This window comes from Bactrocera neohumeralis, chromosome 6, assembly GCF_024586455.1.
Source record: "Bactrocera neohumeralis isolate Rockhampton chromosome 6, APGP_CSIRO_Bneo_wtdbg2-racon-allhic-juicebox.fasta_v2, whole genome shotgun sequence".
NCBI lineage: Eukaryota > Metazoa > Arthropoda > Insecta > Diptera > Tephritidae > Bactrocera > Bactrocera neohumeralis.
Genome location: NC_065923.1, coordinates 31,949,979 through 31,967,804, shown reverse-complemented (window position 1 = coordinate 31,967,804; position 17,826 = coordinate 31,949,979). Strand labels below are relative to the sequence as shown.

Below are 17,826 nucleotides of genomic sequence, written 5' to 3'. Positions count from 1 at the left end.
GAACGAGTGTTTTTAGTTGGCGTAGTGGCCGAGTATGGCCGCCAGTATGCCGGTGCAAGCCTTTTGAATGGCCTCTACGTCTGCATAACGCTTTACTTTCATGGGCAAATGCATTTTTCCGAAAAGGAAGAAGTCGCACGGTGCCATATCAGGTGAATACGGGGAGTAGTTAATGATTAAAATGTGATTTTTGGACAAATAGTCGTCCTTCGAATGTTGGATTCTGAGCAATTTGTGGTCGTCAGTCAGTTTGTGCGGAACAAACCGAGCACACACCTTTCGTAAGTCCAAATGTTCGGTCAAAATGCGATAAATCGATATTTTGGAGATGTTCAATTTCATTTCCATGAATTTCAATGATGATTTCGTCTGATTTTTGATGAATTCACGCACAATTTCGACGGAATTTCCGGTGATCACGAATTTTGATTGGCCCACATGTTGATCGTCAGTTATGTCCTCACAACCACTTTGAAAACGTTGAAACCACTCGTGCACTCTGCTACGGTATAGGCAATCATCGCCATAAACATGTTTCATCAATTAAAACGTTTAGGTAAAAGTTGTACTAATTTAAAAACAAAATTTAATGTTGGCTATTTGTTCGAAGCTCATTTTCGCATCGATAGCACAAACATAACTTACTTCATATCTATGAAATGTCATGAAATTCTCACTGAACAAGCGATAAAGATAGCAGATTCTAACGCACGAGTCGACATATAGATGGCGTCACCAGGGGCGCTAGATTCAAAAAGTCCTGTTTACTTTGGAACACTCCTTGTACATACAATTTCTTTGTCAATTTTTGGCTAAATTAAATTATGTAATTACTAACATTTAAGGATGAGGCTCAAGGGTTGTACAAGTTGATTTTGCTTCTGTGATTTTACCCAGAATTAAACTGGGATGATATTTGCACAATATTTCTGGTTTTATTTGAAATCGTTCTCAAAAACTTGACAGGAAATTCAAAGATGTGTCTTGTTTTCGACCATTTTTAAGGCATTTTAACGAGCTAGAACTAAGTTATGGACGTAGATATCGTTCTTCAAAGAAAGGTTTCAATAAATTTCAAATAAAATTCACTCAGTTTTTTATTTTCAAAAAAGCAATCCGGTTTATTAAAGAATATTAAAATGTCGATATTTTCATATTTCTCTGCATCTACTTTAGGAATACTTTGTATATGTGTAGTTCTTTCATCCCTACTCCACTGGTTCTTTCCAACTCCGCAGATCTTCTTGATATACAATGAAGTAGTGACCCACTGTTTGATATATCTAGACTCTTTATTACAATGAGGTTCCGACCATTGAACTGACAAGATGTAATTGCAACATAATTGGCCAAATGTACGACTTTATGGTTATGAACTAGCAAAATGCGAATAAATACTTAGTCTCGCTTACTAAAATTTAAGGAGGTTAAATGTGCTATCTGATCAAATATGAACCGGACTGACCATTTTTTCAAGTATTTTAATCCAATTTTCTATACACTTGTTATAAACTTCAGCTGAGATGACCTTCAGCGCCTTCAGAGATTTTCGTTTTTTTTCAGTTTCGAATCGTTTTGGAATTTTTGGTTGGACAGTTTAGTTGTCATATTAAAAAGTCCACGTTTCGCAACCTGTAATGATGGGTTTGAAGCTTGAAATATTTTTAGTTACGTTAGGTTAGACTCAAAATCGATGGATTTTACTTGGACATATTGGGTAGTCAAAAAAGGTTTTCGTATTTCGTCAATATAAGTCGTTGCAGTCGTATATTTCCAGTGGTACCAATCACTTTGTTTAATACCAAATAGTGTTAGAAAAGTGAGATTTTAAGCTTCATTTAACACCAAAAAAGTTGAAAAATACAGCTATTTAAAATTTATGTAGTGAAAATAATGAAGAAATTCGCTGTATTTTGAAATTTTTGTATAAAAAAGGGAAGAATTTCACGCAAGCCACCAATGAAATTTGGGAAGTTTACGGAGACGATGCTGTATCAGTACGTGTAGTACAACAATGGTTCACTTGCTTCCGTTCTGGAAATTCGATTTTTTGATTTACACTGATGAAATAATATCTATAGCAAAAAGTGGTCGACCGAAATGGTAAATATTTCTTTATTTATTTATTAGTATTAATATAAAAAAATAAGTTGACATTGGATTAGAAATACAAAAAGACTTTTTCGACAACCCAATATATTCGTCGTTTGTGTTTACCATTAACTCCTTAAAGTCTATCACCAGATCCTCATAGACTAACGAAGCGTTCGCTGTGGGCCAGATCTCGCAGGGACACAAGATTTGGTTGTTGACTAGCCCAAAAACATTGGATAATCGACTAGCTTCCAATCGTAAGAATTTTTATAACGGGTGCAAGCTCATTGGCTTCGCAATTTCCGACGATTCCGCTGTGACTGGGTACAGTTACGTTGCCATCTTCTTTTGTTTGCGACCTTTACTCGACGTCTTTATCTCTCTCGGTTATCTCTCTAATGTCAGTACGACTATTTTCAAGCAATATTTCTTCAACTCGCTATTTATGGCATTAACAGAGGTGGATAAGCAACTCGCGTGAGACAAGTTTTCGATGACTTTACAATTTTTACTGAACGCTTTATGATAAAATTGACTTCCAAAAACACTTCTGTAACATTTTCAACGAATCCGTAACCGTAAATCTAATGAAAACAAAAAAATTCAAGAAAACTTGTTGGTAAAAATCGTTTGAAAACTTTTCACGTCGTAAACAAACCGCGCACTAATTGCCATATACTTTTGTACATATGTATGTATGAAGATCAAACCGCAGACCAAGATAAAAAATGTTGCACCAATCTAAAAAAATACTTTTGTTTCCCTTATCGAATCAGTTCGAAAGCACCGATTCGAGTCAAATTTGATCAGTTTATATATTTGTTATATACAATGCTTCGTCGTACTTTTTCATTGATCTCTTAACATACTGACATACTGGAGTATCACTGATCTGTTAATATACTTTTGTACTGAAGTAAAAGAACTGATCCAGTTTTCGGAATCCTTGCCAACTCTCTCATCTCTATGCTTTAAAATAAAACAAACCAAATGCTGAGCAAGCTGATATCAATATTATATATATAAATATTTACAAATCTAAGTCCAGCAATAATACTACTAACACCCACAAATACGTCCACCCATTAGGATTACGGGGCAGTAACCGTTGCATGACCGTCGTCACAAAAAGCCTTCATAGCCTCATTAGAATATGTATGTATGTATGTATGTACTTGTATGCTGGAGTAGTAAACAATACCCGTAAATACTATATATTATGAAAATCAAGAAATTTCCGCTATTAATATTTCAGTAGCTCGCCACCACCAACTGCAGTGCACTCCGGAGTGTGCGCATATCCCTTGCAGTGCGAATTTGATCGGAGCATATAAATAAACCGAATAACTGGACGGAGGTGTGCTGCGGTATGCGTAAACACGCCGAGATCGCTGACCGACCATCAAGAAAATGTTTTCAAATTTATGTACAATGTTGAAATCCAATCGAATAACAACAACAGCAATGCTGGTAAGCATCGGCGTAGAAAATACAAAACAAATGAGTTTAGCGAGTAAATAAATTGCGAAATATTTCTGCAAATTCGAAAGAAGTTTAACGATATGTAGGTGCAAAAAAAGTTGTGATTATGTATGTATGTATTTTAAAGCGAATAAGATACGCAGAAGTATTGACAGAGTGAAGACTAGGTATTTGTACTAAAAATGTCAAAGCTGCATTAGAATCTGTGGATCTCTTGATCATTTACATATTGTAACAACATAATGTATATTGTCAGTTGAAGGGTCAAAATGTGTTTACCAACGAGTCTTATGTAGGTCTTAATATGGTAACACCTTTTCTTGTAAAGCTTAGTCGAATTAAATAGATTCTAGCCTCAAAAACTAATATTGCCAAATCGTCATGTAATCTATTGTGAGATAGAGGCAACTGTAGGCATTAATGGGACCAGCATAGATTCTATACTGCATAAGCATTTGACTGTAAAAATTAATTTTCACGTTGGATCCCACATAATTTGTTGATCGCTCAGAAACAGGCTCGTGTCGATTGGTTGGAGAAATATTAAAAAATACAATAGCTGTGCTTCGAAACACGTCTATGAAATAATGAGAAACGTGGATTCTCGCGTATGATAGTAAAGATCAGTCGAATACATGGGTGTTTCAAGATGAGTCGAACCCAACAAAAGATGTTCGCGCACGAAGCTCTGCAAAGCGAAGGGTTCTCCGTTTTTTATATGGTATAAAAGGCTAGCTACATACGTAATGTAAAAAATAATAAGGAACATTTTCGATTTCAATTCAGTTGTGTTCGAATTTTCACTACACCGTACTATACATCGACATCAAACGAAGTCTAACGGAGTCAAATCAGAAAGATGATAAGAGAAAAAGTTCGTCCACCAGGACGGTTAGATAAGTACTTATCATAATTATTATGATTATTTTAGCTCGTTAGTCCAACCCATTGATGTTCTCACTTCTTTAACCCATCTGAAAAATATGTTTGCTGGATGTCCGCAATGTAGAGTTCATGGCCGCGACTTACTTATTTGTCTAAAATTTTTGCTCTGCGAGTGACTTCTTCATGATTGAAAATCCAAGAAAATGCGATACTGAGGCAGGAATTCTCGATGAGAAGTCACTTCAGATTCGTCGAGTTGTCTCCTTTTACCTTATGATAATAATAAATTAGCGATTACACTTCTTACGACCAACTGGCGAGAGGTGCGGAATCCGTGTACTTTCGGAATTGGCCAAGTCATGAAACGTAAGAGAAACAGTAACAAAAATTTCAATAGCTAAGGTTTAAAATTGCTTTATAATTAGTGGACTCACAATTTGTTATAACGCATGGTAAAATAAAATCATAAATCATAATTTTTACAATTGTTTAAAAAATTGTTGTTGGATTATGTACAGAAATGTGTTTACGGAATTACAAATTTTAACGCTATGTTTTCGGTTCGTTACAACTTATAACTTTATGCGACTGTATGAAACCCCAAAATAAGTTGTGAAGACTTGACTGCTGGAAAGAAGATGAAGACTGTGCTATCGATCGAAAAGGACGGCTCTAGTTTTCTGAGATTTAAAAGATATAATGTACATGGACTACTTGGAGGAGGATAAAACAATCGCAGGTGTCTTCGATGTCATTGTATTGTTTCACTTGATAACATTGACAAGTTCAGCAGTTATGCAGGTGAATTGTATTGTTTCGACTATTCCATGGTCTCTGGTGTCGATAATGTTTAGTACGGCGTTTTGAGATAACCTATAAAGAGCCTATATAATGATTGCTCTGTGTGGCATTCGACGTAAGCAGAAGCAATATTCACCCAAAGAGCACCCATATAGACATATAGACACATATATAAATAGAAAAATTGGTAAGGAGGGGCAAAGTTCGGTTGCAGTCGAATATTTTGTACTCTTGCAACTTGCAAGGATTAAATCAGGAGAAGCATCTTCAAGTATATAAGGCTTGTTAGACATATGGAGCCTGGGGCAATTTTTATCTTCAGATTTTTTCATCCTAAGCACAAATATGCACCGTTATTAGAAAAACACGCTGTATCATTATCTTGATAATATATACATATATATATATGTATGTATAAATAACCCTGTATCTATCTCGCTTAGTTTTAGGTGATACAAACAACCGTTAGGTGAAAAAAAACTATTATACTCGTATCAACATTTTGCAAGAGTATAAAAATTATTATTATAACCTTAATAATTTATAGCTATATATATACATATTTATATATGTATATTCATAGATTGAAGTAACCACTTCTACATCACAACTATTATTGTTGCACTTTAATGGCAAAACCGAGTAATTAATAATTCACTTCGGTATATGGTATGGAAATTAAAAAAAAAATCGGAAGAAAAATCGAAAGTCATCAGTAGTCAATAGATTTATTATCGTGCAACTCAACGAAATAGATGAAAACCTCAAGTACGCGACTCTATCAGTAGCAAAATGCGACCACAGCATCTTCGTGCTGCAATGTACATATGTAAATTTAGTGTTTTCGCTACTACGCTTCTACTGCGGCTCTCACTAATTGCCGTCTTACTCAGTTGTCTGTGGCGATCGCCACCGTAAAAGTACATTGTAAATGACAAGCTGCCTGACAATTAATATTTATTGATCGACTAGTTTCTTGTAAAATTGTGCTGTAATAACGTCATGCCATTAATTATGCATACCGCTTGACTGGGTAATCCGAAAGGGTTTTATGTGCTTATTAAAATAGTCTGCAGCAATCCATGCCGTATGAGTGGCGCGCCTCTAGTATGATTTAATGGTGTGTTCCGTCGTAAAGCGAAGAAGTCTCAAGAAGTCAGTGAAAGCAAGTCTAAGCTGATTGCTTAATTGCCACAGTAGTAGTAGTAAAGGCTAACTTTGAGGCTTGAAAGAAAATAAATTCTTAGAAATAATTGATTGTATCAATCTTTATGTTCGAATCACTGCCTTAATTATTTATTATATTTTACTTTCATATTTCCCAGTTGTATCTTGCCTCGTCCAGCTTCAGGATTTTTCTCTAGAGGGTCAACAATTGTTTCACCTTTCTAGGTATTTGTATGAAATAACTGATTATAATAGTTTAAGGTTATAAATAAAATAGTTTTTTCACCAATTTTTCATTTTAAATTAATATTTTAACTAAATAAACCAAAATGTTCAACTACAACTCAACTACAACTGCTGGGTAGCAGTTGAAATTGTTTGATAAGCTAGTCCAACTCACTAACACGGAGTTGAAAACCGTAATACTACAAAAAGTTGAAGTTTGTTAAAAACACTTATATCGAAATTATGTTTGACGGGTTGAGTTGATGTCGATAATACCGAATTACAAAACTTCAACCCAAATGCAGTTGGATTGAACAGCATAATACTCGTAGAAGCTTAAAGCAGGCAGATTCACTAACACTGTTATTTACCGGCTGCAATAGGGAATTCGCTGGAAAATAGCGAAGTGCTGATATGCGCATTTCATGGCATCGAAGGTGCTTTTGATAATGCATCCCACGATACATAAGTGTCATCAAGGCAGTGGAGAAGAGGAATGTGACGGCTCCAATATCCAGATGGATAGAGGCTGTACTGCGTAACCTGCGTAACTGAAACTACTGTGGGGGAGAGTAATATTCGTCTTGGTAGAACAAGGAGGTGGATTTATATCCCCCTAATATGGAGCCTAGTAGTAGATGAGCTCTTTGAGTTGCTCACAAACAATTAGATTCGGTCATTCTCTGCGACATAGTTTAAAGAAGTTTAAATATCAACCCGTCGAAAACAAACGTCATTCCTTTTAAAAAGCGAAGATCTTTTCCGGGCTTAAGGCCCTTAACACTTTGGTGCCAGGGAGTTGGAGATGTCTAAAAAATCAAATTCCTGATCTTGGGGCTGCAATCCAAGTATCATCTGGAGGATGTGTACCATGATCATAAGGCCTATTGTCACTTATGGAGCGGTTGCTTGAGCATCGAAGGCAACGCAGTCTTCGGTAGATTTTCAACTATCAAAGCTGCAAGGTTTTGGCGAAGGGAAGATAATGACGTCAAAACAAATAAAGGCCCTAGGGGAAGACACACCACTGTTCCTTCTTCCAAGAGACCACTGTTCCTTTCTTCAAAGGGACATCTTCACAAAGAAGTTTAGAGTTTCACACGGCAGTAAGGCGAAATGGAATGATTTCACGCTCGACCTACCACTTAGGGGTAGCACTAACCAGTGGTACACTGACGTCTCAAAAACACAGGTACTAGAGCAGGCATTTCCAGACCACATACCAAACGATCCATACCAATGGAATATTTTCCGAGCATCTTTAAAGCAGAAGTCTTTATTATACTATAAGTCTTTGTGCAGAAATCAATTTCCATCGCAACTATCGCAACCAGCGAATCACTATACTCAGCGATAGTTAAGCAGCACTTAAAGCGTTATCTGCTTCTAAAGTCGAATCGCTATAAGAAAAAGTTTAGAGATATGATCAACCTCCTCTGAGACCAATTCCGTGTCCTTGTCGCGCTCTATATTGGCCACTGCGGTCTCAAGAAACACTGGGCTTAGTCTCTTGCCCAAACTGCTTGTTTTGGATCATGGAACAGGAAACTCCAAAGCACCTGATTCTAGATTGTCCAACAATTTGTAGAAACAGGCTTAATGCTCCAGAATCCATCTACGTGAACAGGGATCACATTGCCTCAATTGCGTCCACCAAGTTCCTGGAATCATTCAGAGTGCTGGACTTTTGTGATCATATGTGATGTAGGATAGGGCACAATAGAGCATAGGTCGTAGTGCAAAACAATTAGTTTCTATCTATTCAATAGGAGTCTAAATAATACCTAGGCTTGTTAATTACAGCCAAACCAAATGAAACAAAGTATTACATTTTTTATAGAGAATAATTATTTGATTTATTTATAATTAAATGAAATTATTATGAAGTAAAAAAGTGTGTAGGAAACATTTTACAGCTTACATATATGTATGTCAATATATATGAATGTTTGGATGAAATTGTTTTGCAATGATTATACTTGTATGTAATTATAAATGTATAAATTTATTTTTCTTCATCTTACTTGAAGAAATCGTACAGAAATATAAGCGTTAATTAAATAGAGAAATACAAATACGATTACAATTAGGAATATATTAAAATTACAAATTACAAATATAAAATTACATTTTAATTATTTTGATTATTGTGTAATCATTAATATACCGTTAACGCACGCTTGAAATATATAAATTATATGCCATACATGTATGTATGTATGTATGTGTGTAGATATATTTCCAATCATAAAACAATGTGCTCATTGAATTAAAGTAGCAAATTAATGCGAATTCGAAAATGAGTGCGCACATACACACAAACACACATAACATATTACAAAGCTTTGTTTCTCTTCAAATTATTGGGTTTCGCTTAAATACAGTGCAATGCATTATGCTGCGGAGCTTAACGGCAAACTTAAGATATGCACAACTAAACTTAAATTATTCACAGCTTCACTGTTTATTGTTTTTGTAGTTACTTGTAATTTCCACTTCTTGGTAAGAGCAACTAAGTAATTAACGTGTGTATATGTGTGTAAGTAGGAGTAGGCGAGTGTGATCGCGGGCGGGTGTATGTGTGTGTAACTAAGAGTAATTGCTTTTGTAATTAACAACCGCCACAACAACAAAGCTTAAATTGATTGTAACAATCGTACAAATGACGGTGATAAAGTTCCGGCTAGATAGAAGAGGGAGTTTAAGCTTAGGCGGTGACTTGGAAGAAGTCAGCTTAAAGTAAATATATATGTGCATACAGAAAAGCATGTTGATTTGTACGGCAAGGTGTGTCAAGTGGAAAACGGTAAATAATTAAGAATAAATAACATTAATGCGGTGGTTAAGAATAAAGTAATTTTGGAATTTTGTGCCTTGAAAATGCAAAAGAAAAATAATTTTAGAATTTTTTTTGATTTGAAATACAAAAAATAATTTCAAATTTCAAAAACTCTTAAGGTTTTATATAACTGCCTATATTGTTAAGTAAGTGAAACTTTCGGTTATTGACAAAAAAAAAACAACAATTAAATGTGTGACCGCATTCACCAGCAAAATTTTAATGCAAAGAAAAATTGTATAAAATTATAATAAATAAAAAAAAATTATAATAATGTATATTCAAATTTTAAACTTTATCTTATAATTTTTAATATATACATATATATATATATATAGAAATAAAAAAAAAAAAAAATTAAAAATATATTTTTAATAAAAAACTATATTATTTTTTTTAATAATAAATTTTACGTCAAAAAAATATATTATTTCTATCCACAGTTTTAAATTAAAATCAAAAATCATTGTGAAATTTTTAAGAAAAAAATATAAAGAATGAATACTTTTTTTAATATTTTATAGTTTTTTTCTATTAAACATTTTTTTTAATTAAAAAATACAAAAGAAAATTTACTTATGAATATTTTTATTGTTTCTTTTACAATTTTTTTTATTTAAGAGTTACAAAAAATAAAAAAAAAAATTATAATTTTACTTTCTTTTATTTTTTAAAAATTTTTTTCCATGATTGAAAAATTATACATAAAATTTATGAAAGCATATAATTTTTTTAAGAGACAAATTTTTTGTATTTTTTTTTAATTTGGATGTTAACAATTTTTTTTATTTAAAAATAACATAAAATAAAAAAAAATTGGTAATAAACTATAAAAAATTTTATATTTTTTATTACTGTAAAATTTTGAAATAAAAAAAAATTTAATATCCAAATTAAAAAAAAAATACAAAAAACTGTCTCTTAAAAAAATTATATGCTTTCATAAATTTTATGTATAATTTTTCAATCATAGAAAAAATTTGCAAAAAAATTAAAGGAAGTAAAATTATAAATTTTTTTTTTAAAACAAAAATTATTATTTCTTTTTATTAATTTAATATTTTAATTTGAAATAAAAACAAATAAACTTGATAAAACTAAAAAAAAGTAAAACATATTCATAATAGAACTTACAGTTTTTCAAAATAAAAAAATCTTAATAAATTAGAAAAAATTTAAATACTAAAAAAATTATAAATTTTTAGTTAAGTAAAAATTGTATTGTGAAACAAATTAGAAAATCAGATTTTTTCATTTTGTGTTACAATATAATTTTATACATCTGTTATCTTTTTAACTTTAAAATAAGAAAACAAAAATTTTCCATTAAAAAAAAATAAAAAAAATTAAAAATAAAAAAAGCATTAAAAATTACACTAGAGCATAAATTAGTATTTTTATTTACTATATTAATATTTTTATTGAAAATTTAAAAAATTTTTATAAAAGTTATAAAAAATCACAAATAGAAAATAAAAAAATCATAAAAACAATTAAAAAAATTCAAGAAATAAAAAAAATGTGTTTTGTAAATATTTTAATTTTTTATCGTACATTTTTTGTATATTGTTGCGCACTAAAATTTTTCTGATTAAGAGGTTTTTAAAAAAAATAATTTTTATTTTCTAATTAATTAAATAAAAAAAATTTACTTCAAATTTTTGTAACGAAAAAGAAGTTGTAGTAAAAAATTATTTGTAGTTAAACATTTTGTAATTAATTTTATTGTAATTAAAAATTTATTTTTTTTAATTAAGTTTTATTTTCAAAAATTTAGCAAAATTGTAAACTTAATTTTCTAATTAAAATTATTGTAATTAAAAATTATAATTAAAAACTTTCTTAATTTAATTTTGTAATTAAGTTTATTTTCAAAAACTTTGCAAAATTCTAAACTTAGTTTTGTAATTAAAATTATTGTAATTAAAAATTGCAATGAGAAACTTTTTTTAATTTAACTTTTGTAATTAGATTGCAAGTTGTAAACTCAAATGTTTCTAATTTGTAAATTAAAAAAAACCTAAGACTAGCAATTGTTGTTTGCGGAAAAAAATACTAAACGAGGAATATTGAAACTCCTTTTGGTAAAAACAAAATATAATAAAATGAAATAAACTTTAATAAATCGTAAAATGATTTTTTGCTTTAAAATTTTCTGGCTGGTTGATTTTTAAAAAATAAAAACATAATACTGAAAAATTAAAATAAAAGAAATGACAAAAATTAAATGAAAAAAATATTTTTGCTGGCTTAAAAATTTAAATAAATATGTATATTAGATTTTTTAACAAAAAAAAATTTATTTAGTTTTTGGTTAAAATTTGTTTTTCGGCTCAATTGTAGTTTAAATATTTTGTATTTATTTCATTTCATTGCGTGCTAAAATTGTTTTAACTCATTTTCCACTCATGTTTTGTGATCAAGAAATGATTCCCAATATTTTTTTTATTTCAAAACATGAAATATTTAATTTGGTACACCTTATTACTTGCAAATGTTCATTAAAAATTAATAATTATTGCATTTTACGAAAACTCGATGTTTTTTTATTATTAAAAAAAGAAATTTATATATTTGCTATAACTTTTTATTATTATAATTTATAAAAAATTTAGTGCTGAATGAAAAATTCAATTTTGTTTGCGGTAAAAAAATGTTTGAAATTGTCTTTAAAGTAAGTTCAAACTTTCTAAAAGTTGATTATTAATATGAAATTTGTTGCTAGTGGAGAAAAATTATCAACTATATACAAGTGTGTGTCAAATATGAAAAATATCTAATTAGTTATGCACGTATGAAGTGTTTTCATAAATTTGTTTAATAGTAAAAAATAACTAGTTTTTATGTGTATATATTTTGCAAATAGTTTTTATTTATTTTGTTGTTTGTATTTTGTTTTTTTTTTTGTCTCACTTTTTTAATGTGTTTTTAACTATTTGTAGTGAGTTGCAAGTGTTTTGCTTTCATTACATTTTGTTATGAGTTGGAGATTGTCATACATTTCCAGCATACATGATTTCTTTTTTAAATAATAAAATTCATTTTTTTTTATTTTAGACTTTTCATAAAAATTTATATGAGTTTGCTACTTTTTACATATATATTTTACATTTTTTTATATTAATTTGTAATTTTTGCTTTATGCAAATTTTTTAATTTTCACCTATTTTTTTAAGTTCATAATTGCTTACGTTAAAATTTTGTCGCACATTTCATTGTTGTTTTTGTTACATATATCAATTTTTTTCTTTTATATATATTTTTTTCAAATTCTCATTTTTAAATATTTATATAATACTCGTGTATTTGTTTTAAAGCTATTGCTATTGCCTTTTGGCTTATAATATCCGATATGAATTTTCGAAATTTGTTTTCGGTTATGTTTGTAAATCGAAATTGCCTAAAACCAAAATCGGTGTTGAGTTTTACTATTGTTCGAAACCATTTTTACTCGTTTATTTGCTGTGTACTAGTTTTAAAGAATTTTTTATGTTTTTGCTAATTTATAATTAAATATTTTTGTATGTACATATTTGATGTGTTTAAAGAACCGAAAATAGTTTGGTGTGTAGCAAAATTTTGTAATTTATATAAAAGCGGATTGTAAAATATTAAATTAACTGAAAAAATATTAAATTAAATTAATTAATTACAATTAATAAATATTTATTTTTATTTTTTATTTATTTTTCTTATTCAAATTAAATATTTATTAAAAAATTATTAATGAAAACAATTTGTTTTGACGGATTTTTTTTCTTAACAAAATTTATAAAAAAAATTTTTATTAAAATTAATTTTTAAATTTTAATTTTTTTTGTTTATTTTTTCTTTATTCTAGTATTTATTAATGTGGAAAATTTGTTTTGATCAAATTTTGTTAATTGAAAAAGTTTATTAAAAAATTATTAATGAAAAAAATTTATTTCGACAAAATTTTATTTTTATTGATTTTTGTGATAAAATTGATTACCACTTCCAGCGCTGTCTTTGGTATTTTAAAGTTATTTTATTTATTTTACTTTATGGAATGTATGTGAAAATTACTGGAATTATTCATTTTGTTTTGTTGACCTAATTTATTGTTTGTAATATAATGGCTTGAATTTTATTTCGGGTGCAGCATTTTACAATCTAAAGTTGGTATTCTTTTTATAAAGAAACATCCTTTTTGCCACAAAGATTCATTAAGTTCAAACATACAACAACATGACGATAAAAACACCACATCACTACCACATACACACATAGCTACATTGGTTATACTATATAACTTATAGGGTTTTCAGGCAGCGCCTAAATTGTATCAATTAGTAAATTGTCTCCATTTAAGCTCTTAAATTGATTCCAATAACAAATTTACACATTAAGTTAATTGACTCAATTAATAAATTTACTCAATTGGCAAATTTTTCAATAAATAAATTAACTCAATTAACAAATTTACTCAATTAATAAATTTACACAATTAATAAATTTACTCAATTAATAAATTCACTCAATTGGCAAATTTTCTAACTAACAGATAAAAAATAGGATTGAACCAGTAGCCGAATTATGTTTGGAAATAATTTGTTAATTCATTCAATTATCAAACTTTCTATATTTATGCGTAGCGGCTGAAATTGCTAATTGATTTCTTTTTTTGGAAATTCTCCACATTTAGGCTAAGAGCCTCAATTAAGCTAATTGACTCAATTAAAGAACTGTCCGAAATACCATTTTTTCATATTTTTTTAATTCAAAATTACTATCTACATTAATTTGGCTGTCTATAGTTTATATTTTTTCGAGTAGGTATAGAAAATAGTGTTTTCTTTGTATAGTGGTTATAGGTTTACTAAATCAGTAGTAGTTGCATTAATAGATTTTGTTATACCGTCTACTATATGAGTTGATAGTTCCACGAATACACTTTATATTTGAGTAAAATAAGTTAATGCACAATTAAATACTTCACGGAATGCAAATAAAGGCCGGAGAGATAGAATATATGGTAAATTGAACAAAATAGCAGAGTTTTGAGAAATAAAAAAAATTAAAATACTTGACTCTTTATCGTAGGGTATAGTTTAAAAACGTGAAATATGTTAAATTTTATTTCTGAACTAGTTTTTTGAAGTTTAGCTCGCATCCATTTAAAGATTCATAATGTTGAGTATAATAGAGAATTTTAGAAAAATTTAGAAATATCAAAATCGCAACTGGTAACAGAATTGTTTTGTATTAGCAATATATTTGAGAATATGAAAAGAATTGTAGAAAATAATTATTTATTTATTAAAATTATTTTTAAAAATTTTCTGCTGTACAATTTTGTTTGCCGAATAATTTTTTATTGAATTGAATAATAATTCGGGTATTATATTATTATTATTTATAATTTTATTTTATTTAATTTAAGTTTTTTATAAATAAAAAACATTTGTTAACTTTTTTTACAATAAAAATGTTTTCAAGCTGGTTAAACCAATAATTATTTATTAGAAAAAAATATATTGTTTTGTTCAAAGTACTATTTGACAAAAAGCAATAATTTTTATAATTTTTTAAAAGGTTTTTAAATAGTAATTTTTTTAAGGTTGAACTCAAAATTAGATTTTAAAATTTTTATTTAATTATTGTGAATATTTTTAATGACTTTTTTTTTTAAATTAGGTGTTATTAGTTTATGATGTCAGTTTCAAAAACTTTTTTTTAATTCTATACTTCTGATTAAAATGTGGGTTCAAAAATTTTTCAAATTACAAAATTATTCCGAATAAATCAAAAAAAATAATAAAAAAATAATAAATTTAATTGAATTAATTAATTTTAATTTTAATTAATTTTACTTTTAATTGATTTATTTTAATTAATTAATTCTATAAAATTTTAATACATTATTTGTAATCCTACATTAGAAAGTTTTACGTTTTAATTTATATAAACATTTTTTAAAGAAATTTAACAGAAAAATTTTTTTGAGCTGGAAATATTTTTAAAACAGGAATGGTTTTTAAACTAAATTTTTTAAAGAAAATATATATAAAAATAATTATAGACAAAAAATTAGGTTAATTGTTTAAACATAAATTTAACAGAAAAAAATTTATTTAAACAAAATTTTTTAGTAAATATTTTTTAAGCAGTAAATATTTTTAAACAGAAGCATTTTTTTTAACTGAAATTTTTTTAACTAAAATTGTTTTTGACCTGAAAATATCAATAGTTTTTGGAAAAGTTGAAGAGTTTTTATTTCATGACAAAAAATGTTTTGAATGCTAATTAAATTTCGTTTAAATAATTAGTTTCGTTAATTTTCAAAAAATTATTTGTAAGCTGCATTAAAAAGCTTTACCTACTTGTTGATCTAAAAATTATTGAACAGAAATTTAACAGAAAATTAGCAGAAAATTGTTGTAAACTGTAAATATTTTTAACAGAAATATTTATTTTTGAATATCTTTTTTGGCAGAAAAAAAATTATTTTAAAAAGAAAATATTTATAAACTAAACATTTTTTCAAACGGAGTTTTAAATAAAAAGAAAAACTCGGAAACGAATTGGCGAACCTGCATTAAAAAGTTGTACATTTCTTTTCGATTAAAAATTCTTTATATTATAATTCTACAGAAAAAAATGTTTTAAAGCAGAAATAAACAAAAAAAAAAAACAATTTTAAATTGAAAAACTTTTAAACTGAAAAACAAATTTTGAAAGAGAAAAACTTGGCAACGAAATAACTAGTTTAAAATATTTTTATACTAAATTAAATTACAATTTTATTGAGACCAGAAAAATAATTTAATTCAATACACAAAATAATAACAAAAGACGGTCAGATTAATTTGAAAATTTCGTATATTTGCATATAAAAGTGAAAAATAAAGTTTTACAAATAAAGAAGTAGCAACTAACTTATGCATAAACATTCTACACACACAAAAATGATTTGTACTCTCTTTAGGGAAAATAAAAAAATTGCATTCAGCGCACAATTTTTGTATCCATACTTTTTGAACGCACTGTTGCTCAATATTTCGCGTGTTTCGTCACATTATTGTTATTAATATTATTATTTTGAATTATTTATGTTGCTTTACATTATAACTACATACACGGCTTACACTATACACACACACATATATATGTTATAGTATTATAATTTGAAATTCTCGATATAGAATCGCTACTGTATACAATACAATCACACATCAAGTCACTACTTTCATCATATATATACTATATACATATATATATATTTTTAGTTTCTTTATTTACAGCAGCATTAACTTTGCTGTGTTTGGCCGCTAAACAATTAATCTTTTTATAGATTTTTTGCATACTAAAATTAAAAATTGCAAAAAATTTTTTGCAATATCAATTTTTTTCACTCAACTGTTATTTGGATTAATTTTCTGCACTTTCGTTTATTTTTTAAGATTTTTCATAAATTCCCTCATTTGAAGTTGTATAAGACAAGTAATTAGATTACAATGCTAAAACTGTTTAAACGACAACAAACTCACAATACACTAACTTACACATACACTTACATATACAGATTAATTTCTGGTAATTACAGCACTTATACATAGATACATAGTATTATTAGAAAAAAATTAGGAAAACTTAAGCTTAGTGTGGCATAAGCTTTAGGTGTCGCCACTTTACATAGAAGACCGCAGAATTGCAGTTTGTGTTTGTGTGTGTGTGTGTTTAATATGTGTTTTCTTAATGTGCAGAGGTTGCACATGCGCAAAGCGCTGCTTATATTTTTGTGATTTTCAAGTGTGTGTGTGTGTGTTGATTAATTTTCAGATTTATTTAAAGCTTTTGGTATTTGTTGCTGCATTGTCAGCTGCACGCAATCACTTTCTGCTCCCACAAATAGCATGCCGTTCGTATCTCTCTCGTGGGCAGCACTACAGCAATAATTGTTGTTGCTCACTGCTGCTCGCATGATGATGATGATGATGGTGGTGGTGGTGATGATGGTGATGGTGATGGTGGTGGTGGTGATGATGCGGCTCACCATTGACGCTGCGCAGCGCGTTGGTGTTTGAGCGCTGGCAGCATTCATCGCTTTGCGGCAACTCCAGCTCGCAATCTTCTTGCTGCTCTTGTTGTAATTGCTGCTGTTGTTGTTGTTGTTGTTGCTGCTGCTGCTGCGGCACCACAACGCTGCAGTCGTTTTGTTGCGTGCGTCGCAAAGTGCCCGACATGTAGTCCAGCGTCTTTTCGATGGCGCGCAGTCGCTTCTCCAGCGATGTTGTGGCCAGAATGTCAACCTGTCATAGAAGGGGAACATATTAAGTCAAAACTTGCGTGTGTATGAGCGCGCAGCACTT

General features: G+C 28.8%; 1 protein-coding gene across 3 annotated transcripts in view; it reads right to left on the bottom strand.

Annotated features, from left to right (window-relative positions):
• Positions 1-16,318: 16,318 nt before the first annotated feature.
• The window catches only part of LOC126761349 (uncharacterized), an 83,535-nt gene continuing 82,027 nt past the window's right edge, over positions 16,319-17,826 (bottom strand). For all 3 annotated transcript variants that reach the window (XM_050477421.1, XM_050477423.1, XM_050477422.1), the window contains one exon: positions 16,319-17,766. In XM_050477421.1, coding sequence (XP_050333378.1) covers positions 17,401-17,766 — 366 coding nt within the window. In that variant the 3' untranslated portion in view covers positions 16,319-17,400. The remainder of the gene's footprint in view (positions 17,767-17,826) is intronic.